This window comes from Thunnus thynnus, chromosome 19 (assembly GCF_963924715.1).
Source record: "Thunnus thynnus chromosome 19, fThuThy2.1, whole genome shotgun sequence".
Taxonomy (NCBI): domain Eukaryota; kingdom Metazoa; phylum Chordata; class Actinopteri; order Scombriformes; family Scombridae; genus Thunnus; species Thunnus thynnus.
Genome location: NC_089535.1, coordinates 23,078,682 through 23,103,434, shown reverse-complemented (window position 1 = coordinate 23,103,434; position 24,753 = coordinate 23,078,682). Strand labels below are relative to the sequence as shown.

The 24,753-nt window shown below is 39.3% G+C and overlaps 1 protein-coding gene across 1 annotated transcript in view; it reads right to left on the bottom strand.

The window, feature by feature from the left end:
• The window catches only part of si:ch211-127i16.2 (probable flavin-containing monoamine oxidase A), a 52,728-nt gene extending 29,885 nt beyond the window's left edge, over positions 1-22,843 (bottom strand). Inside the window, exons 1-8 of the mRNA XM_067574913.1 lie at positions 22,504-22,843; positions 22,280-22,367; positions 20,807-20,987; positions 19,630-19,744; positions 18,691-18,848; positions 17,373-17,462; positions 9,491-9,575; positions 2,800-2,900 (exon numbers count right to left, since the gene is read on the bottom strand). Coding sequence (XP_067431014.1) covers positions 2,800-2,900; positions 9,491-9,575; positions 17,373-17,462; positions 18,691-18,848; positions 19,630-19,744; positions 20,807-20,987; positions 22,280-22,367; positions 22,504-22,621 — 936 coding nt within the window. The 5' untranslated portion in view covers positions 22,622-22,843. The remainder of the gene's footprint in view (positions 1-2,799; positions 2,901-9,490; positions 9,576-17,372; positions 17,463-18,690; positions 18,849-19,629; positions 19,745-20,806; positions 20,988-22,279; positions 22,368-22,503) is intronic.
• Positions 22,844-24,753: the final 1,910 nt, after the last annotated feature.

Here is a 24,753-nt window from a genome sequence, read left to right as displayed (position 1 = left end):
ATGGTGTGAGCACCGTTAAAGGCTGAATACAAATTTTCACCTAATAGACTTGCAGACTTGGTTCTTGCAAACCTCAGTCACGTGTATTGAGATATATGTCACATGCATCACGTCAAGTCTGCAAGAGCACTTGGCTGTGAGTGGATAAAATACAGTACCTGTCAAAAGTTTGGACACACTTTCTCATTCAAGTGAACAGGAAGGTCAGACCTTTGACTGTATGCAACGTGATGGGACCTCAGACCTCAGCAGCTGTCAGTGATATGACCAGTGCAGAACAGAATTCACACTTGCAGTTTGTGTTCAATATCAAACCTCATTATAGTATAAAAAACAGAAACTTCTTTTATATATACTGTATACATATATAATATAAAAGTAATAATATATATTTGTGTCACTGTATATATCTAAATTATGTCTGACTTAAAAGTAGTTTGATTATGGGTGAGGTCCGCACTTGGATCAGAGTCTCTGGATGTCCACATGCGCTGTAGACTGCTTGCAGACTGGAGAGATTGTGGATTTGGACAGGCATTTCGGACTTCACAGGTATTCACTTGTAAAGTCTGCGAGTCTACAAGTGGGGGAAGTCCAGATATTTAGATTCAGCCTAAGTCAGTGTACCATATCCACTCAGGTCGTAAGGTGACATAATGGCAGATTAGGCAATGATCACCTCACATGCTGAAGTGGCTTTTGGCTGAAGTTGTTGAAGTGACTCAGATCTGATTTAGTGTGAACAAACCAAATCAGATTTTTTCATATCAGATCTGGACCACTTGCATATGTGGTCCTAGATCTGATTCCTATCCAATCTCTGTCTATGCAGCTGCTGTCAGAATGGTCAGATGGGAATCCATGTGGTTTTTTTAACATTTCACTTCTCTGCATATGTGCATATTGCGCCACCATTCAGTGTCAGCACCTCAAACCCCAGTAAAAATAAACATGGAGGAGGACAACAAAAATGACGGAGGTCAATGGAGAGATGAGGAAGTTTCACATTTGTTGCACATTTATGGAGAAGCCTCTATTTATTTTCTATTTTATTCTATCTCTATTCTATTGGACAGTTACACAAATGACATTATGTTGTTATTCTTGTACGCATGCGGCTCACATTTCAGGTAAATCTGCACATGTGTGGCAGATTAGGACCTCAGTGGTGTTCACAATGTAGCTGGATACCTGTCACTTACAAACATGAATGTGAACCATCAACACAAAAAGATCGGATCTGACAAAAAAATCTGAATTGAGCATTAAGGCCTCCAATGTGAACATAGCGATAGACTGTATGACTTTACCTTTCATCTGTTTCATCTGTGCACAACCACATCTGATAGTCTGCATCAGTATTGAAGCTCTTCGCTCTTGTCAGTCTTGGCTCAGTCTTGGCTCAGTCTTAATTTAATTTTGCTTTACTTATCAGTGCAGTGCTCTGTTAGTATCTTTATGTTTCTGACCCTCAGTTGCTGTTCTCAGTTAAGTCTGATTTATGTATATTCTCTGCATTTCCTTCCATCATTCCCTGCCACGTGTCAAAGAAATGTACACACCCTCCGCCATACATGCCTTTCATGTTCACCATGCTATTTTAATGTGAAAGCACTACATGTGTCAGTCACATGAGCACTGCCCCCAGTTTTTCACTTTGCAGAAAATCATATCATTTTCTTCAGTAGTTAGAAAAAGTAAGCTGTCCAATCATATCACAAGACTACTAACTGACAAACACATGGGAGGGAGACTATCAAATAAACTTAGCCTACATCAGTGACCAATATTTCCATATGTGTTTATCAGGATCCAAATGCATCTTGGCAAGGCACCATTTAGGCACAAATCTAATAAATGTTCGCATGAGCACTAATGATTTTGTGTTCATTACAGTAGACAAATTTAATCTACTAACAAGGTGCACAAGCATTCTGTTAATTAATTGTGTGGTTGTAAAGTGCAAAATGAAGAAGATTAAGCAAATCAAATTTCATTTGCTAGAAGCTTTTGTACAAAGTATTCAGATCTATAAAGAACGTGTGCCAAATGCGTCGGCTGCTGTCTGCTACAGGCTTTCTGTTTTATGAAATAGGTAAACAAATACATACAGCATTTGGGGACAATTTTCCCTCACCTCTGCTGATGCTACTGCTGGTAAACATTTTGCAATTTACATAAAAGAAAACATTGCACATTGAAAATATAAATTCAAATAATTCTCATTATGAAAGGCTGAAAACTAAAATTTGTTTGGTATTTTGATGTAGATTTTGATGGAATATTCAGGGTCCCATTTCACTAACTATGTGATTTGCAAGTTGTGATTTGTAACACCTGCAATTTGTAGGTGACAATCATTTGTGAAGTGTGACGTTGACAACAGCAAGATCTGCTTGTAAGCAGTGCTTACAAATTGCTTTTATGAAAGTGGCCCCTGTATTTCAACAGTAAAATATCAAATTTGACAAACATGAAAACTTTTTTTTCAACTATATGGAGTCTGGAATTCAAGCCCTTACATATGCTGTTTTCTGTGTACCAGAAACTAAAATGGCTTCTCATAACATCCTTGCAAGCATGACCAATTCAATAATCCACCATAACTAACCCACTTCATAAACTAAATCAATGTTTTTCTACATGCATGTGACATCTATAATATTATTTAGAGCAAACATAAACCCTCTTGGGGAAAAAAAAAAATCTAAAAGCTGCAACAACTGAATGTTTATGTGTTTATATCTTCATAACATTTTTTGTATACATGTTGGTTCAGTTGTGTTTGATCTTACTCACCGTCTGGTAGGTTATAATGAATTTTATCATGTGGCCCACAGGCATGTTCTGGGTAAGGAATGCTCTCTGGCTGGGCAGGGGTGGCTGGTAGTGAATCTTTGCTGGTGGGAAAACAAGAGTACGCCATGAATCCTAAAAACAGCATGTTGTTTTTAGTAGCAGTAATTCACTTTCCTAGTCTCACCTGGTGTAGTTCGTATATAAAATATAGGACAATTGCATGCTTTAATTTATAGACAGAGTAAAAGAGGGAAATAAAACGGATAACACACTATTAATCAGGATGGTTTTATTTTGAATCATTGACTAGCATTAATGGCCTTGCAAAGAAATCCCCATGACCTAATGCTACTGTTGGCTGTTGCTGTGCTCCAGAGCTCTAATCGCAGCACTTACATCTGCAAAAGCTCCATTTCTCTGATGTGAGATCAGTCGAATAACTTCATCAGTACGGTTAGGTAGTGCATGAGGTAGTGTGTGTCAGGCATGCAGAGAGGAGAAGAGACTGTTTCTGTGCTTGCTCTGGCAAGTGAAGCAACACCTGGCCAAAAGCCAGGCTTTTAACGAATGAACCCATGGAAGATGTGAAACATTATTTAGAAACTGTCAAGAGCCTGTCAGCAACCTCAAAATAATGCCCTCAATGCTAAACAAAATTGATGAGCCTGAAGTAGTAAAATTGAAAAACAGTGACATGATAAGTGGCTCCAAACTAATTTGACATGGTCACTTAGATGTCCAAATGACAGCACTGTACACATGACATAAGACCTGTCAAGTGGTGTCATATCCATAATGCCACTTGTTTTGACACCAAAGCCAGCTAAGTTGATAGCAGGAAATGCCTTCCACCTCATTATTTGTCAGTCAGATGTTAAATTGTTGATGGTTAAATGAGACATATTCTGACATCTTTTGAACACTCAAGTGCTCTAGAGTGACAGTACCGTCATTCACTCTTACATGTACAAATCTGCTGTGACACTTTTGTGGAACTTCATCACAACTCAGCATCACAGTTAAATCAAGATGACGTAAATAAAGTTTCTATGGGATGGCAGTTTATATAACTAAATAACATTAAGCACACAAATCTGGTACAGTGTGCTTAAAAGGTGGCTAGCTGATGAATAGGGGCAGCATATTGCAGCAGTTACAGAAGAAGGTAATTGTCATGCATTCTTTCTGGCATCCAGCAATTTCCAGACGTGTACTTTTGAAGGTGCCTCACTTTTGGCACCTTCTGATAAGGTGGCCTAAATTACAAACCTTATCCACTATACGAGTTGGCATCTCCACAGAATAAATAGTGAGGATTTCCTGTCTGTCAATAGAAATGAAAAAGCTGCTTAATATTAGCTTGACAGCAGTCCAGTGTTTGCTGTTGGGTTGACATACCTTCAAACTGCACACAAACACACATAAAGGAGGAACACATTATTTTGGCTTTGGTTACCAGGAAAAATGGCAGATATTCAAAAAATAATCAAGTTTATTATTATTATTTACTTAAGAAGTTGACAAGGTCAGTGGGAGTGTAGCACATTTGCATTTTTAAAGCATATTTCCAAAATGACTTTGGTGATGCCAGAGTCATCAGTAATTGGACATTGCCATGTAATATACACTTAGGGATACAATAGTGTTAAGAAAAGTTTATCAAAACTCCATTACATTGACTATAACAGTTAAAATTATTTATATTTATTAGACCTTTGAGGATATTTAGAGTTAGTTTTATTTAGAACTATGCAGTATATATCTCTATAATGCTAAACATAGATAACCACTGAGTCAAAGGGTCCCTGCTTTATAGTTTGACCAGAGGATGAAAGGTGCAGGTCTTGGGCCAGAGGTGGAGGAGTACAGCAGGTTTCCTCTAAAGGATGCTGTCACAATCCTCATCCGTTCCATTATCTGAAGAGCTCTCATTTGACAGCTCATCAGACTGCATTTTGCATCAATCTGTCATCTTTGGAAAACAGCTGCAAGTTCAAGAGCATCTTATGGCTCCGTGAATAGGTTCCTTTCATCCTGTTCATCCTCTTTCTGTCTGTCTAAAACTCACTTTCTCCTTTTAAAATCTTGTGGCATTTGATCCGCTCTCAATTCATTTTCGTGAATGCACAACTCATGGATAATGTTGACCTTGCTTTCTCTGTCACTAAACTGTGAGTCACATCTTTGGTAGCCTTCAGCAAAGGGCTTCCAAATTTCCATTACTTTCTCACTCTGAACTTATAACATAGCACACTGGCACTTTCAGTGTCTTTGACTGTCAGAGGGATGAGGAAAGTGAAACATGAAAAGCCACTCAAATCAAGATATAACATCAAGGGACGATGATGCAGTTTCCAAATGACAATTTATAAAGAGCGCAAAGAAGCTACAAAAATAGCTAAAGCTAGGGCGAACTAAAGTTCATGACTGTGCCTGTGCAAGCTATGAAATTGGGTCATCTCTTTCATCCTGAAAAGCCAATATGACATAACAATCTTTTGTGGAGAAGAAGATGTCTTGCTAGGTGTGTTGTCCATGTGAAAAGAGAAAAAGCCCTCCCATTAGACTTAATGTTCTTTGACTCCAATGAGTCAATGTTTTGATGAAAACAAAGTAAGTTAAGAACCCTTGATACCATTAGGTATCCATGGAGGGCCAATTCCAAAAAAATGAGGCAATAACGACAGATGGATGCCATTAAAAAAATAGCAGCCCTCACTGTCATAAATCTATAAAGCCATCAGAGATAGGCAGCACTATTCAGCAACCACTTAATCCAAATGTTAAAGATGGAGTCCTGTATCTATGGGCACCTTACATCACAGATCTTTTATTGAATTACATAGGCAGCCCCTTGATACTTATTGAAATTGAAGCCTCAGCAGTAGCAGCAGAACCCCTCCCCCCCATCTCTCCATACACACACTGTAGTTCTGGCATTACTTATAAGTGTCTGCTGTTGGCCTTGACAAAAATAGACGCAGGGAGAATGACCCTTTTGGCTAAAATTGCCCTCATTAGTTTAGAAGTTAATTTAGCTGTGGTTTATTATGGGTGTCCTTTAATCTTCTTTGAATAAATACCCAACTAAGTATAGCTGTTGGACTACAAACAGAAGATGCATTTAATTTTGATTATTCATTTAAAGAGCCTTAAAGGCTCTTAATCAGCATCTTATTAAAAGTGATGGGATCCTTCATGAACCAAATATTATCTTCTAAAGTTAAAAAAGCACTGGTTATTTCAAATGAGAGATTTCTGTGTTCGTGTTTTTTCTGTTCTCTTCTCACTAGTTTGAAGTAGGCAGGGCTGTGTTGGAAAAAGGTGGCATCAAACATTTGTACACTAATCAGAGTTTAGCAATATTAGAAGTAGACAAAAAATCTCACAGTTGCTGGGTTGTTTGCTTATTCTACCATCTCAGACACTGAAAACACACACAGGTGCAGACCACTGTGAGTCCATCAAAATGAGAACTAATTTCATAACACTTCTCTGATACACCATGCTTTATACCCCAAACATTGCTACATAATGTCAGTATAGGAGAAATACTCAGGGAATAAAGCATGGTATATTGTAGAAGAGTTGTGTTATGTGTTTAATTTGATGTCTTGTTGGCTTATGCTGCCAGACAGACACCACCGCCAGCCAAATCTGATCAAACCAAACCACACAGTCCCAATGAAGCAGATGAGCTTTAGAGTGTCTTTTCATTTGTGGTAGGGATTTAGTTTCAAACTTCTGTTTTAATTGACACAAATTTAGACACATCTTCAATAATACAGAGAAATTATTACGATTTTAAATCAAGTTTTTAAGTGTTTTAACTCTCTTAATGAGTAGAACCAATTTTGGCCTATCAGAGATACATTAGATCAGTTCATATGTTGGCCAGAGGTTGCAGTGCATAAATGCCGAAAATATGTTTTAGATAATTTAGAAATAGTGTCACCCTGTCCACCAGAGAACACAAATTTTAATGTTATGAAATGTCTTGATACCCACATTAAAGGATCCATGGCAAAAAAAGTTTGTTATATGTTGATCTTAAAAGATTTAGATTGGACAATAAACTATAGAGTATATCTCAGCTTAAATTGAGGCCCCATCATCATCATGCTCTACACAGAAATGACAAGACCTTTAGAAGAGAGAATTGACCACAGTATGTCCTTTTGGGAGTTTAATATTTTCCATTGGTGAACAAAACTTTGCAAAACCACATTTACTATTTTCGTCTGCTCATCAACACTCACAATATTGCTCATCAGGAGAGATAGATAAATTCATTTCCACAGTTTAAACTCAGCGAGATAAAAATCACATTGTGTTAGTTATCTTCACAATCATCTCAGCTCCCACTTCATGTCTAATCACTAAATTAAGCTCCATTAGTTTCATTCACAGCACAGCAGCTAGCACTGGCCTAGAATCCTGGCTCCCACAGTGTCAGTTAGCAAACTGATGCTAATGTAGTGCTCACCTGTTTTCTACTAGTGTAAACATAAGATGATAGATGACAACATCAGATATAGTGTTGCTCGGCTGCCTGTCAAGTTCAGGTGCAATCATATTCTATCCCCCTTTAGTGAGGTACAGTTTTCGCAAGTAAAGAACTTTAGGTTCACCCACTCAACAATAAGGACCCACACACATGCCCACATGCCCACATGGACACACACAGCCAGTTAGCCTGCTCTGCCAGAGACTCCCTACATGATAAAGTGAGACAGAAAAAACATTGAAAAAAAATGCTAATTTAGTAACTGCAGAGCTGTCTCTGTAACTGTAGCTGAATGTTAGACTGTACATCTAATTGCATTATACTCCAACTGCATGCTGTGAAAGCTTAATTAGAATTGTTTTTGTTATGCAGTCTTAGAATGAATATACATGAAAACCTATTTACCAATTAAAACATGCACATACTTCAACCCCACTTTCAAAAGTCAACCCATAACATAAAAGTCAAGTCACACATCCCAAAATTCTCATTTCCAAGTCCTTTTCATGCATAGCAATCTTATTTGCAGTGAAAACAAACAGTTCATAAATCATTGAGGTGAGTGAGAGAAGTGGTAACAAAAAAGGATGAAAAAAAAAACTGACGGAACTCATTATAAAAGATGGATGGATGAATGGGGAGATAAATCCAGGAGCCAAGAACAGGCCAAACGTGATATATTAGGGGACACACAGCTCATATCCAGCATTTGCGTTTGTGTTCATGAATGCAGCTGTAGGTGTCTTTGGATGCCAAGCACCTCCTGGACCCAGAGAGTATTCATTTATTACTTCGTTCATTAATTTATCCATTAATTCACTCAAAAGCAAGTGACTTGAGAATTAATTAGGAATGTCAGAAACAAGCATCTGTAAGTGAAAAGCCAAATGTGAGTGGCTATTAATACTGTAAATGCTTTACAACTCTACTGTCCAAGAGAGGCTTGGAATTATCTTGAGTCATTATCAATATTCCCACTATCTGTGTTACGCTCTCTCATTCACTCTCCCACGAACTGAGAAGCTGCTTAGATTTACCCACTATCCGATAATTAAAACGAAAAATGTCACACAGATGACTTCAAGCAGCAATTCTCTCTTTAATTTATCCCCAACTCCTTTTGGGAGAGGTGAAATCTCAATCACTGACCTGACTTTGGCTTTTGAGAGTCCCTGTCAACCTCCCCACACTGATTTAAGGCCAAAGCGTGGCACTGTGGCATCCAAGCCAGAGCAATCCATGCTGCATAATTCAACACTGCTCTCAAACCTGTCTCATTAAGAATCCTGGCCATGGTCCATAGCTCTGAGTATGAGGCTTTGAGTGACAGATCTGTTGCCAGCTTAATACAAGCAGGCACAGACCCAGAGTAAGCCCAAGCTCCAGATTCAGCTTCAGCATCTTCCAAACCTGGCAAAAACCAGCCCTGACTCCAGTTTCACCATCAACCAGCACGGACTCAAGTCTTAGTACAGTATGTGACCTACATGTGAAAAGCACCAGCCAATCCCAAATCCAAGGTCAACGATGTTTTGCCCTGACGTTCATTAGAAGTTGGAATGCAGGATTTCTTTTTTTCTGACCAGGAAAAAAAAAGATTCTACTCAAGAGTTGGACATGTTTTCTTAAACTCCCTTTCACAACATGATGTCAAATGCACATGGCTGGCCACACAGTCAAGAGAAGATATATTATGTTTGCAGTAATGTATGCTGTTAATTAAAAAGACTTGGAAGTTTGATTTTCAACATGGCTTGTTTTTAAATGCTATGTTAGTTTGTTCAATTAAAACTTTCTGGTTCGTGTGAGCAGCCAAAAAAAACACAATACTTCAGGGGTCCATATTTTTCTCTCCTTGGTAGCTCGATTACAGGGAGGTCGGTAATGACGTGTTTGCCACTTTCAACTTCCCACTTCCGACCATAACGAATCTCACATTAGCCCCCAGTTAAAGTTTTGGCCTTAACTCTTGCTCTGGTTCAAAATCCAATCCAGGAAATTCTTCAGCCTAGGGCCCAACCTTAGACAGACTTTACTTGAGCCAAAGTTACTACCACACCCCAAAGCCAAACAGATTTAGGAAAATCAAAGATTTATCTGCATGGATGCACAGTTTGCCACATCTGACAGACGTGGTGAGAGAAGAGGATATTTGCCTTCTGCAACAGTGAGAGTGATACTGACCTGCCAAATGAGGGGGGCAGGTGACAATCACAGCTCTGCACAAGAAAGTGTCGGTTGTGGTCTTCACCCTGGCCCACTCATCATCCTGTTGAAACATATAAACAGAAATACAGCTTTATTTAATAAGCAAGTTGCACAGATTTGTTGGTACAGTACATCTTGTTTGGTATGGTTGAGCTGTTTAAAAGTGCATTTTGCTGGATGATTTTTGGGTACAATTTATTTCAAATACAGAATGACCAAACTGTATTTAATTAACTTAACTGGAGTCATTATTACTTTCCAGTAGCTGACTCCATCTTTTAATATGTTAATAATGGTCTGTGCATATTTTAAATAATACTGGCTATTATAGCGTTTTTAGCCAAATTTGCATTTCTGCATTCAATTAAGGCTATGCAGACCTGTTTTGTTGTCTATACAGAAACCTTGGTCTTTGAAAGAATCAGTCCATGACAAGCATCATTAATTGTCATACATATCCAGACATGCTGCAGTGTTCAAGGAATAATCATTTCTTGAGAGATCATTTATAAATGAGGTTTTATAAACTAAAATGATTTATTTCTATGACATTGTGATTTGCATTTTTATGGATGTCAGTTGTGACAATCTGAAAAGAGAAGGAGATATTAGGCAAATGACAAGGCAAAATAAACTTTAAAAGGCGGTTAAAAGATTATGTGATGGTAAGATGCTCTACTGTATATCACTGATTTTGACTCGCTGCAGACAGTCTTGCCCTTACAGTTGCAGAGCTCCCGTGTGCTTGCTCTTTTGTTATCACATGTATTTCCACTAAACTTAAGCCTCTGGTGATAATTAAAACTCTCCCACCACAGAACATTACTGTGCAATGTTCTGAGACAACTAGATATTTTTGGATGCTGAAAATTAGGAATTAAATTTACTATATATTTAGCTCTCTGTACTGGCTCCCTAATAACTGTAGGATTATTGAAAACATTTTCTTTTGACTTAAAAGGCATTAACAAGCCTGTCTGTACTTAGGAGTTCATATCTCCCTGAACCACCAAAGTCTCAAGCAATCCGAATATAAGCATCTTAAAAAGCACTTATGTTTATTTATATTTTGATAATGATTTTGTATATTATGGTTAGTGTTTAGGCAGCACTATTGCCTTACAGCTAGAAGCCAACCTGGCGCTTTGGGCCTCTCTGTGTGAAGTTTTCATGTTCTCCCAGTACCTGTGTGAGTTTTATCTGAGTGCTCTGGTGCATCTTACGGCCAAAATACACCAGGCACAGACGTAGTGCAACATGTCTTCCGCAGCATGGCTGCAGCAGAGCACGTCCATTATAATCAACTGAAGCCTCTACACTGACCATGGAAGCTGCGTGCACCTGCGGAGGCATCGCGGCTGATCTCTATTTTTACACAGTTGGTCTGTTTTCTTTTTCTCCACACGCAGCTATGCAGCCCTCCAACAGGTAAAACTACATTGAAATGTGTAAAAAACAAGTACAATCTCTTTAAAATGATTAAAATAAATACCTTATAGTACCAGAGTCAATGAGACGCAGCATTGCAACCTTGTGGGGGGTTTTTATATCGTACATTAAAATAAATCAATCAAATCGATGTGTATCCATTATCCTGTAGTTTAAACAATCTAGTTAATTAATTCTGTGTAGCCTATGCTTCCAAACCCTATATAACCAACTGCATTATCACTTGGCAAAACTCAATGGCTGGCACGCAACCACATGCCGAGTCTTTGTAGCAGGTAAAAAACCGCATGAGATGACGCATTGCATCTGTGCCTGGTGAATTTTGGCCGTTACTGGGAATCCACATAGGAAGCACGACATGAGCAACATATAAGCACGTTCTATCCATTCAATCCACACTGGCTCTGACCTGTGTTCAGCATCTCTGTCCACAGAACCGGCCACCTGTCAGCAGCAGCTCCTGACCAGCGGCTAACCTGCCTTCACCAGGCTGACTGACAGCTGAAATTTACTGAACCAAAATAGTTTTAATGTCAGCTCCTCAGGAAGAAATCAACAGTTCATTGATTTTATTTCCCCACCCACCTTAGCCAGTGAGGTGACTGGGAGCCTTGATCAATCAATGTAGATACCGTTAATAAGTTCAAAACACATATAGAGCAGGATATCTGTGTGATTTAAACAGCTGTCTGTCCAGATGACACTTCACTAAATGTGACAGAAATAGACTTGGAGCGTAAAAGAACGCAGGGTGTCTCTGTGAGACACGCATCGCTCACGTGTGTCTCTTATTAAGTGTGGATTGATGTATTTAATAAAATGAAAACATATCTGTTCCATGAGAGACACCAGTGACGGCCGTCAGATATGCTTCTAAAAACGGCTTCTATGTGAATTGACCGTTACCCATCTTTTCCACCTGGCACGGCTTTATGACGTTGTGTCTGCGATGTAGTTTTGTTCTGTCCTCTACACGGCTTCATACCCCACTGGGAGTGTTTCAGAAGTGGAGCATTTTGCATGCCTGATTTTATTGAGTTGCTCAGATTTTGTTAATTTTTCCTTGATTTCTGTGCTTCTACCATGGGCAAGTAAGCTACGTAGTTAAATGGTTTCTTTTTTTTCTGTTTTAAAGGTCGAGTCAATGTTTCTGGAGAAAGATTGTTCAATACACTTTTTGCCAAATTCAGTGAATATCTCCTCACAATCCATTAGCTTTCCATTTTGTGTGTGCACTGAAAAAAAAGTGTTCATACACAGCCCTGGGTCTGTAAATGGAAAACAAACAAGATGGCTTGGAGCGAGCCACACAACATTATTCCAGCCAATCAGCAGGGGGCGTTCGTGCTCATACAAATATAAATATATATCAAATATATCAATCCACACTGAATCCGAGACAGTCTCACATAGACTCGCTGTGATTTTTTACACTGAGTTTATTTCTGACGCATTTGGTAAAGCATAATCTGTGCTGGCAGCTGTTTACATCACACAAATATCCCACTGTATATGTGTTGAACTTATTAACTGTATCAACGAATCAATAAATACAAACACTGCTGATTTCTTACCCTGGAGTTGAGATGCAAACTATTTTTTCTTCAGTAAATTTCTGCTGTCAGTCAGGCAGACTGCAGCAGCAGTGGGGTCCTTGTGGCTGAGCTGAGGCTGGACAGCCAACACTATCATCAATATTTTCGGATGAGTGCAGAGCAGATGGATGAACTTCTGTCCCTCATTGGCCCTGAACTGACCAGACAATCAACTAATTACAGAGCTGCCATAGCACCCAAGCAGAGACTGGCTGTTGGAGTTGAGTTAAGCTACAAATTTCACAGACAAGAAATCACTGACTGCAAGCTTAAGAAACTTTTAATATACAAAGTTTTTAACAAATATAGTAAATTACTGTTCAAATTTCTAAAGTCTCTATGGAAATATTACAAAATTTAGATTTAGAAAAATACATATTTTTACTAAATAGCAAAAGTCAAGAGGCATTTTCAAACAAATTCACACCGTCACTTTTTTAAAATCACTAACAATTTACAATTTAACAAGTTTTTCTCTGTATTATAGGTCTGTGTAGTAAGACCCCCCAGTGCTAACCTGATGTGCCAGATGGTTCTGTGTAACAAACCATCTGGAGAAGTCGTCCTTGGAAACTGTTTGGAAAAGGGCAGGCACTTTCAAAAAATACTTGGTAGGCGATTGGATGAACCATCTGTCTATCACTGCAGCTGGATTTGCAAGATTACTCAAGAATCTTCATAGGATGCTGTTTGGTCTGAACCACCGGTGGCTTCAGCTTCAATGAGGCCACATACTGGGGCACATGTGACACAGAAATTTATTGTCATATCTTGGCTGCCCCTGCAGCCTTTACATGCTCCCTATGTGGCACCCCGTCTCACCCAGCCTCTTCCTGCTCCATTCCCACCCACACTGAGCTACATCAAAACGAAACAAGAGCTTCAGCTTTCTCTCATTTGTCGTCAGCGGCCTCACCAGCACCCATACCTCCATAGCCAGCATCATCTGCCCCATCTGTCATCTTTCCCATAACCTACGGCATACATAAAAAAGGCAGACCCATCATGCACAAAGGATGTCACACCATATGCAACAGCTTCAACAGTGCCAGATACATGTCCCAGTGCCACTTCCTCCATGTCCTGCTCCTTCTGCGGTGGTGGCCACGCCCACCCTGCATTCCCACACAACCCCACTTCACAGAAGCTAGGTAAGCATCTATCACCTCCTATTGACATCCCTGCTTTAGCAGCAGCACTTCGTAACCACCCTGATCCAGCTTTTGTTAAGTTCCTTGTAAATGAATTCAAAGAAGGTTTCCACCCTGGAATTTCTGCACAACAATCCTTTTGAATGCAAAAATCTACAGTCAGCCATAAATGAACCAGAGTCAGTAGACCGCCTGCTCACAGAGGAAGTTGCACTCACAGAGCCCCTCAGTATAGCAACCAGGAAATACTCTGGAAAGAATTATTATTATCGATCTTTCAGCACCCCACGGCAGTACCATCCCCAGCATTAATAGCCTGATTCCGAGCAAAGATTTCTCCCTTCACTACGCTACCATCAACCATGCCATTGCCCTCATCAAACTCACTAGAAAACGGTTGCGGCTCTTAAAAGACATCGCCAGCACTTTCAAAGTTCTCCGTATCCACCCTGACTTCTGGCAATTTTTCGGCATCTGCTGGTGAGGTGCATATTACTTCGCTGTTAGGCTCACTTTCGGTTGCAAAAGCAACCCTAAACTCTTTGACACCCTGTCAGAAGCCCTCTGCTGGATCCTGTCTAACAACACTACGATTCTGTTCCTCACCCATCTCTTGGACGATTTCCTCATCATTTCCCCTCCCTCATCACCAACCACTTCTGGCCTGGTCATTTTGACTTCAGTTTTCTCTGACCTCGGGGTTCCATTGTCTGCAGAGAAAACAGAGGGCCCCTTCACATCCCTTCTCCCGCGTGTAGAGTTCCTCACTAATCAATCAATCTCAATCACTCTTGAGACAAATCTATTTCAGGCTTCACTCCCAGACGAAAAGCTCAACCAAAGCAGCCTTCTGATCTCCTCTCTCTCCCAGGCCACCTTCACCATACATGTCATTCCCCAAGAGCAAGCCTCGATCTCTCACTTGCTATCTATCACTTCTTCCATCCCATCACTCTTCCATTGGACAGTTCAAGCCGTGCCGAACTCTGTCTGTGGCTCAACCTTCTTGCCAACTGGAACAGGATCACTTTCTTTTATGACGACCAATTGACTCACCCACATGAGACAGTTTGCAGCTCATGTTCCCAGTCACTCCAACGCCATCTCTGGCTCTCTTTCTTGTTTCTAGTTTCAGAAGTTCAGAAGCTCGGCCCTTCATGCAGTTACCTTCCCTACTCCAGTTCCTCCATATTCAGCACTGACATTCAACTTGTAAATCCTTGCCGTTGCCCGTAATACCCCTGATCATCTACTCCCAGAACTCCATCATCAATAGCCTATCACCCTCAACCCTCTCACCCTACTGCACAGCTTGGAAAAGTTTCCATTACTTTCATGACCAGCATAACATAACCTTTCAGTCGTTTGATCTCATCACCTTGACTTGTTTCGTTACCTATGCCCATTCCGTGATGGCTATTAAAAAACATGCCATCAAAGTTTCTTAGTGGCATCAGTTTCTTCTCCAAACTCATAACCGAAAGTCCAGGCCAGGCCTCCAGCCATCCTCAGATAACTTCACTCCATGAAGGATTCATACATCAAGAGCCAGCTAAAAATCCTCGCTGCCTTCCTCTTACTGCCGACTTGCTGTCAGTCTGCATCCACACCATCTGCTCCGGATACGGCAATCTTCATGTTGCTCAAACTCCATGCTCTTGCTTGCTTTTTTGGTTTCCTCAGATGCTCCAAATTCACCACCTCAACCATTCACTTTGAGCCACGCTGCCATGCTTGCTCAATCTCATCTTAAGTAACTGGAGGTATTGGGGATCCATCGTTGCCCAGGTGCTGCAGCGGACTCCCTATGAAGCCTACCCGCAACACATTCATCAAGCGAAAAAACAACACTCATCAATCTTTTTCTTTAATAAATCTTTTCTTTAAATGGAAATTGTTGATGGTGTGGTCCTTGCTAGTGAAACCTTACATATTCATTTGTAAATATCATCTCTTTTGTTTTTCAGCTTTGTTCTTTTTGTTATCATGCTAGGAAAGGATTGTAAAAAGCTGGTAAGTGACAAAGACAAGTGTACTAAATGTAACTATTTATTGATATAGCAAATAACATCTCACAGGCCCTTTCCTGTGAAATGCAAGGTTACTGAACAGTTTTTTAAATGGATTTTCAAGATGGATAACTATTGAATGGCTCTTTACAAGTACTTGACTGTACAAGTCGCATTCATTAAGTCAGACAAAATGACATATTTATGTGGTAGCTAATTAGTGGGCTATACTCACCTTCCACTCCAAACACTCCTGCAACTGAATTGCAGGACAACCGGTGTTGTCCTTATAAATAGGATCTGATGTGTCATATAAAATCTTGTGTTTTTCCACTCCCACGATGAGACTCTCATTGTCCATGGTGTCAAAAATCCTCTGACCAGTTGACTTCTGGCCTGGTGCCACTGGTTATGACGTAATGTTGGTGTAGTGATGTGATATTGCAGAGTAGAGTCTGCACAGGGTGTTTTAGTTTGAAAATTGACTGGATGCTCTATGTCTGACTTTCTGCCCGGCTCAATCTGCTCTGTGCAGCTTGACCTGGCTTCTGTCAAAAATAGACTAGGCATGTATGTTTAGCAGAGCAGAGCAGAGATCCACTTCTGAGACACTTCTGAAATACGCTGCGGCACATCTGGTGGGATCACAAGCATTGACTAGAGTGGCCACGATCAGCTATGGCAACTGCGTTGCAGCCAGAACGCGAAGCAGCCACGCCCGGTGGGATCAAGCCATAAATTGTTCGTAGTTGTGAATGTCAGTGTGAATGTGTTTGTCTGGGATAAGCTACAGCCTCCTGTGATTTTATACATTATAAGTGGGCATAGAAATTAAATGTCTTCTTCATTCCCATCCTTTTGTCATTCTTAATATTACTGTAGTATACTTGGGAGAACTATAGGACTGCAAAAAACCCCAATTATTTTATAATTTATTTTAATTTTGTTATATTGATTTATTCGATTATATTTTCTTTAAATTTATTAATCGATGAAGTATTTAGTATATAAGGTCTCTGAAAATACTGAGAAATGTCCCTTGCAATTCCCCAGAGTCCATTTCCCACCAAAAGTCCGAAGTCCAAAACCCAAAGCCACTGCTAGACTAGAAAAGGTACTAGAAAAGCGACAAACCATCATACTGAAGAGGCTGCAACCTGTTAATTCTAGGTATTTTTGCTTGATAAATTACATAAACAGTAAATGTATTATCAAAAATGCTGCCAATAATTTCCTGCCGATTGACTGATTGATCAAGCGACTAATTGTTTCAGCTGTACTTTAGCATATTAGAAAATGCATAAGGAGTCAAATGTCAGTCTCCTTACTGTCAGAATCCAATCCAGTATTCTATAGTCTAATCCAACAATCACATTTAATGTTTTATCATCCAGTAATCAAAAGTAGTATTGTATCCTCTCACAATGAACAACTACATAAATAGATACACAAACAGTAGAAATGAACTATATTGATGAGGAGCACTGGGTTAAGGGTGCATGGAACCTCCTTGGCCTCTCAGCTGTGGATAAGGAAGACAGTCAGGCGGAACAGACAGTGCCTTCACAGGAGACGGCCTGTTTCCCCACTGAGGAAGCTGTTATCTCCATGTCGTGCCTCATCAATCCCTGAGTGAGCTGTTACTGTACTCTACCTGCCATATGGCGGTCACAGCAGAACCCAGCCGGACATTCTTCCACCCAACACGGTCTGCCAGACACTCTGAAAGCTGTTGGGTGCCTCCCTGTGGAGAGACAGATATTACAGTTCAAGGTGGGTTCAAAACCCATAGATGACCCTTCCCTGGATGGGCAGAATGCTTGAAGTTAAAGGGTCACTCTACCCAAATTACATAACAACAAACTCACAGTGGTGTCTAGCTAGCCATGCAGATAATTCAGTTATATTTGCCATGATTTTTATGTATCTGCCTCTGAGACTTCTGCCAACATCGTGGTGCTCAGGCAGTTAGAAATTACATTTGAAAATCTCATCAACAACATCACTTTCCAGGAAAAATGTCCAGTTTCTCCTATATAATTCATAGAGTTGTCTGTCAACAGTTTTGAATGGGAGCTACTTTCTTCCGATATGCAGAAAAACGGCAAATTATTCAAAGACTTTTTTAATAGAAGAAATCATACTGTATGTTAGAAAAGTGGGTATAAAAGATTTGTTTTTAAACAAATTACACACAACAAAATAAGATCTGAATGTAAGCTCTAGTGTAAAGTATTAATGAGAGATACTACCGTACAGTCCACAACTAAATGAGTACTGACTTGTATATACAAGTACAAGTACACATAAAAGATGAACATATATTCAAAATTCAAAACAGATAAAATACTACAGGCTCTTGACTCTTTCATCATATACAAGTAAAAAAAGCAGGCCTATTCCAATTATATTTGATGCTGCTTTTCCTGCATCTGTGGTGTTGTCATGCTCACAGTGCTGCTCATAATAATTCAAAAATCAGGAAATGGCGAGAAAGCAATAATAACTAAATTGCTGCAGATAAAAAAAGTGGAGGAAATATGCTAAGACAAAATTTTAAACTACAAACACCTTGTTGCCATTTTCTTTAAGGCCTTGAGTGTCCCTTAATCTTGATGGTGTTTTTATATACTATACTATCTATACTACTGTGAGGGCAGAAAAGGTTCAAAAGCAGTAGCACAAACATAGAACAGTGGAACTGTCATGCTGAGGGGACACATAGAAAAATAGAAAAACCCATTACAAGACCACAGCTCAAAGCGTTTAAACAGTCTCAATCAATGACACTTCAAGGGCAATGAAAGGCAATGTGTTCGATGGGACAGGGCTTGAATGAGATGTACAGAATGTGCTGAGGGGCTGGATGCTAAGTTCTATGAAAGTAGAAAAGAAACCTACTGTGGTCTCCAGTTTTGAAAAAGCACTTGAATCAACAATATGCAGTCTGGGGAAGGATATGAACTGTGTACCTTAATCTTGAGCTCCTGAGCAGCACCAGGAGTATTCTCCAGCAGAGGCAATAGCCCTCCAGCTGCTGCAGCATACACGAGGAAGAAAAGGAAGGACATTTGGGATGGCTCCATGCCAAAGACAACCCGGCTACACAGTCCAATCTCCTCTTTTAGTTCTGGCAGAAAGGGATAAATGAATACATACTATAGCTCTCACACATATAGTGATAATATCCATTCATTCATATCATTCCTCCCTGCAATGACAGCATTCTGCAAAGTTGTATCCCATCACATAGCAAACCACTGTACAGTACATTGTGAAAAAAACTGTTGTTTGCTCTGTCACATGAAGGTCTACCATTGTTAGCCAGTCTATAATCCACAGACAGGGTGTACTAGAGAAAAAGACAACTGAATAGATGATAACAATGTCTGTAATAGTCTTGTGTCAAATGTGGATGACTTTTTAGTCTGCAGTCAATAAATCTGGTCCTGCAATGTTTTATTTTATGTGGCATAAAATCAAGGCATAAAACTTAGACATTTCACATACCAACAACAAAACAATAGCAGCATTCCATCCACACTGAAATATCCTCACAAATATTGGATGGACTATCATGAAATATGACATCCAAGATTCTCAGAGGATAAATCCTAATAACCTCCTGACTTTTTATCTAGTGCCATCATCAGGTCAAATTTTCAGTTTATCCAAAACTTTGGTTGAAGGCTAAATACCTGCAAATGTTTTCATCAGCCTCAGCTTTGCATTTACTGCCAATTTGCACATCAGCAAATGTTAACATGACATTCTTACATGTACTTGACCGTGACTGTGGACTTCAACTTTTATCTATTGAAGCGTCCTTGCAATTGCAATTTGCAATTTGTAGAAGGAACACAACATGTTCACTTCAGGAAGATAGAAGTGGCAATACTTTTAACTCTGACCTGTAGTCCAAGCATGTCGCTCAATGAATGAGTGCAGGGTCATGCTGTCCAATTCAACAGCATTGGGAGTCCTCGAAGGATCCTGGACACATACTGTGGCGCACAATCTGTCAATCTGTGCAAAGTACAATCACCACAACACACCCACACATGATAAGGTTCCACTTTGAACCAAAAGCATTCAATTGTTACAGATAACAACAAAAGAATAGTTGTAGGCGCCAAATATGATTATGCCATTTCGTTTTTCCTCATGTTTTCTACTTCCCACTGCTACTCTAACCATTTGTCCAGGACAGTGAATTGTGTGGTACTTTTCCGTGTGGTACATTTACTCTCCAATCAATCCAAAGCCACACTGCATTATTAATGTGTAATACCATTACCAGATCCATTTGGGATATATTTTTTGATTCCCAGCATGGTTAGGATATTGGACAATAAAGCTGATCAAAAAGAATGATTACAAAAACTGGCCTCATAATACAGTATATTTGCTGACATACACTCACCAAGCACTTTATTAGGAGCATCTAATGCAATCCAATACCACAGCTCTGCCATAATTTCCATTTTTACGAAGCTTATATTATTTCAGTTTTTATTGACATTGTCAGAAAGGTGATAATTCTACTTTATGTTTATTATTGAGGTCATAGTGGGTGGTCATGGTGTACTGGAGTGCATTATATTGAAAAGTGTTCCTGGTATTTTGCCCTCCTCATGTCTGTTAATAGGGTGGACAAAATATTAGTAACACTTTTCAATATAATGCACTCCAGTACACCATGACCACCCACTACGACCTCAATAATAAACATAAAGTAGAATTATCACCTTTCTGACAATGTCAACAAAAACTGAAAATGATTAAGCTTCATAAAAGTGGAATTTATGGCAGAGCTGTTGTATTGGAGTGCATTAGATTGCACAGGTGTTCTAATAAAGTGCTTGGTGAGTGTATATACTGTATATCATCTATCATCTATCAGTTAGTCATTGTGTCTTGGTACACATGCAAAGTCAACAATAAATTAATTAAACCACTCCTCAGCATTCTAAGAATTATATCTGTCCTCTACGTTATTGGCATTTCTAAGGATGAGAGGATTGCTCTGACTGAACATAGTCCTATGTAGAGAATATTGCTGTGTTGCTATGTTGTCTACTGCTTTACCTTCCACAAGAGATGGGTGAGGTCCATTAACACCACTGGGGACAGAGCAGGGATACTGGTTCTGTAGGTGCGAACTTTGGCACCAGGCCCACCCATGTGGTGCACCTTCTTTCCAGTATTGAATTGTGGGAAGGTCTCCAAGCCCAGCTCCTTTATGAGCTCCAAGATGTGCACTTGGGTGCTGAAAGAGAAAGGAGGCTGCTTTTTAGAGCTTTATGGTGCTTATATTTACAGTGTTTCAGGATTTAGGGTCATTATACTTTCAGCTGATACAGACTCATAACTGCATTTATACTAAGTGTAGATAGGTAGGCTGGAAAATACAACATCTCTTGAGTGAGTCCTCAAACAACTGGAAAAGTCCTTGAATACTGGTAAAAAGTGGACTTGAAGCACCTTAGAGATACTCTGCCCTCATTAACGTGCTCTTGAACAATACACTTGACAGTTTCTCTTTCTCTTCTCATTTGAGCTGTTCTTTTGCCAACAATGTAGTTAGGATTGTGGTCTGCTAGCTAGACAGCTCCTGGATATGTAGGTATTTGAAGTGTTGTAACCAAAATTTCTCAGTAGATATATTACACAGACTGACAAAGACAAGAACCTCAAAATTCTGTAAGGAAGATTGAGCCTCTTGTGACATTCTGAAAAATTAAAAGTAACATAGGACAATATACTTCCCTATTCTATTGTTTTACAATTACATTTTTACAATTAAGTTATTTTATTGTCAGTTATTTTACTTATTCAAGGATTTTCTGATAAATGGGCACCTTAATTGTTTGTATGACTGACATTAATATTCTAAAAACTCAAAATCTCCAGCCCATGTCTCAAAGAGGTCAGTGAGTGATCTATAAATCATTTACATCACTTTTTCTTTGCAAGGTCGCTGGGGGCTGGAGCCAATCCCAGCTCACATCCCGCTGGCAGGTTTGAACCCAAAAACAGTTTGTCTCTGGTGAGAGTTCTAACCACTGCACCTCTGGGCCACCCGTCAAGAAGTGAATTTCTCACAATGATCATGTGGACAAAGCTCACAAGTCTAGCAGCAGTCTAAATTTTCTGCCTGCTCTGACATTACAAGACCTAATGATTTCCTTGAAGGTATTCTGCAGTATTACATATTACAGTATTATACATAATGGAAAAGGGTAAAATGTCTCTGACTGACTTTCAATTATAGCAGCTCTCTCCAGAATCATCAACAGTGTAACTCTGCTGCATTTCAATTAAATGCTTTTCAGTATCATAAACAAAACAGCAAATCACAATCGTAAGAAAACTGTTCTTCTGTTTCTGTTCTTGTCAACTAGAAAGAGCATGTAAGACAATTATACATTAGAATAATCTTAGAATAATAATAAATAGTGATGTGATCTCAACTGGAGTGACTTCTTGAAATGTTACTTGTGCTTGCATTGTTTTGGATACCTTCTCTGTTTTATTCCCATAGTTTTTGATCAACATTACCTGCCTACCCACTGCCCTCCAAAGTCCCAGCGATCAACACCATTGGCTGCTGGTATTTCAGTGGACACTGTGCGACCTCCCACCCGATCTGCATGGCAAACCATACATGATTTAGTCAGATCAATACCTCTTTTTCATAATCACTGAACTAAAAGAATCCTGTAGAAAATGGTGCACCATTTGAGGTTACCAACTGATGTCAATCATGATAAAATTTTACAAACCTTTTCCTTCCAGTATTAGTATTCTCAAATTGGGATCCCTTTTTCTGAGCAAATGAGCTGCACTCAGTCCAGATAGTCCAGCGCCAACAATAATAACATTCCAAATTTCTGCAGTCATACTGAAGCTCAAGTGACTACGATTTCCTGTGCCAACTTTGCGTATGTCGGTAAACCGTGGAGTCAGAAACAGAAATCCAACTTGTATTCCCTTTTCTTCTGTGTATCAATTAGCTTATCTGCAAAGCACGGGCTGCTTTCATAATAGTGCACTTTGGAACTGGGAACAACTGAGCTTGTGACCTACTTGGCAGAGAATCAGTTGTGTAAATTCCAGCAATAAAAGCCAGAAGAAGCTTTTGATTTTTTGAACAGCTGAGGCATTATCAGATGTAAAGTCTTGTGCATTTGTAACACCGTGTTTAAAAAAAAGAATGCAATTGTTCAGAATGTTAATATAATAATAGTAGTATTTAAGTTATTAACACCAGTATGAGTAGTAATTTTAGGGTTAAGTGTTTTTATATTTCAAATTATTATGCTGTCACAGGTGCACATACTTTTGAATTTAAGTCTGCTTGAACTGAAGGCCGTATTGGACGACACTGTCTGTTTAACAAATTTAGCTCCAAGACAAGTCTGGAAGAAGCAAGATGTTTTGAAAAGAGTGTGTGTGGTCAGCAGTTGGACAAAGCATATATATAAAGCATACAGAAACCAGGGCAATACATGCCACAAAAACTGTTAAATGAAATGTCAAAGGGACAAAAAACAAATCTAGTCAGGGGCACCACAGCATTCTCTCTAATTGTGTGGTCTATGTTATGAAACAAGAACTGCCACCTTGAGTTTCATTTGGTTGGTTCAATTTCTCCCAAGTGTTTACAAAATGGCAAGGATATTCAGATTCATGTCTTAAGAACTGATTAATTTATTTTTTGAAAATGTCTTTAAGATTTTGTGTAACAGAGTTACACAAAATTCATGCCAACAAGGGTTGGTGGAACGAGTGAGTACTTGTATGTTTAATCTGTCTAGGACTTGTACATGAACGTGAAACTCCCTGATGTATTTGTTTGGATTTTATATTTTCTTGTTTTTTGTCTCCACAAAAGCTCTAGCTCACAAAATAAAAATGCCAGAGAAGCCAAACTTGGCACGTAGGTGTAGATGGCGTCCAACTACTTAGGCTATAACCAAAAACTCATGTTGCACAGTGGTTACAGATATTTTTATGAGTTTGTTGGTAATTATGAACCAAGATTAAGTGAATGGTGTAACTCTTTTTATGTGTTTTATGTTTAGTTTGCAGCCGGTGAACTTGCTAGCTCAGTAGCTAGTAATTAGCTTCTTGCACTACCTGTAATTGCAATGATAACATGCAAATGAATCTCACATGCTGTATTTTTTACTCAGTGCTTCAACTGTGAGCAGAAATTGGTTCCAATAGTCTGTTTGTTTTAGATTTATTGGTAAAATACCTTGAGCAAACAATTGCCAATTTGTACAGGAGACACTGAGCAACATTAGCACTCACTTGGGATCCTGTTTCTGTGCACAACAGTCACTCTCTTTTTATCTCTGTATTGATCTCGACCAATTTCTGAGGGAAATATCTGGCTCTTTAACTGCTAAATTCTCCACTGTGTTCACCAACTAGTGGCTGTGTTTTGCGAGGCTGGTGTTGGCTTGTCTTAACCCTCCTGTTGTCTCCTGTTGTCCTCCCGGGTCAAAATTGACCCAGGAAGACAACATGTGTCATTATGTGCTGTCATCAAAAAAATTGAAATGGTTTCAAAACAGTATCCTGACTAAGAAATTATGAAATATTTTAACTGTAGTTGAGATCAGAGGAAAATATGTTGATGGATTATGGCAGACTGGTATATATAAAAGTTTAGTCAGCATATTCCTTACACTGGACTCCCACCAATTTGCCCACAGTTGAAACTGGTCAACCTGAAACAGGTCCAACAAGTGGATGCCATTATCACAGCACTTCACATTGCTCTGTCTCCCCTTGACAACACCACCTACATGACAATGCTGTTCATCGCATTACATTTTGTTATATTCATAACTACTATGTGCAATGACAATACATTTTCATCTAACCATATCTAACTTTGTCTGCTGTTTGCTGCTAGGCAGGTAGTGTACAGTACAACTTCTATTGTTTGTCCTGAGTTTGTTCAAATGCTTTTTTTCCCCCAAATAATTAGGAAACAATGAGGAGTACCACTGTTATGTATT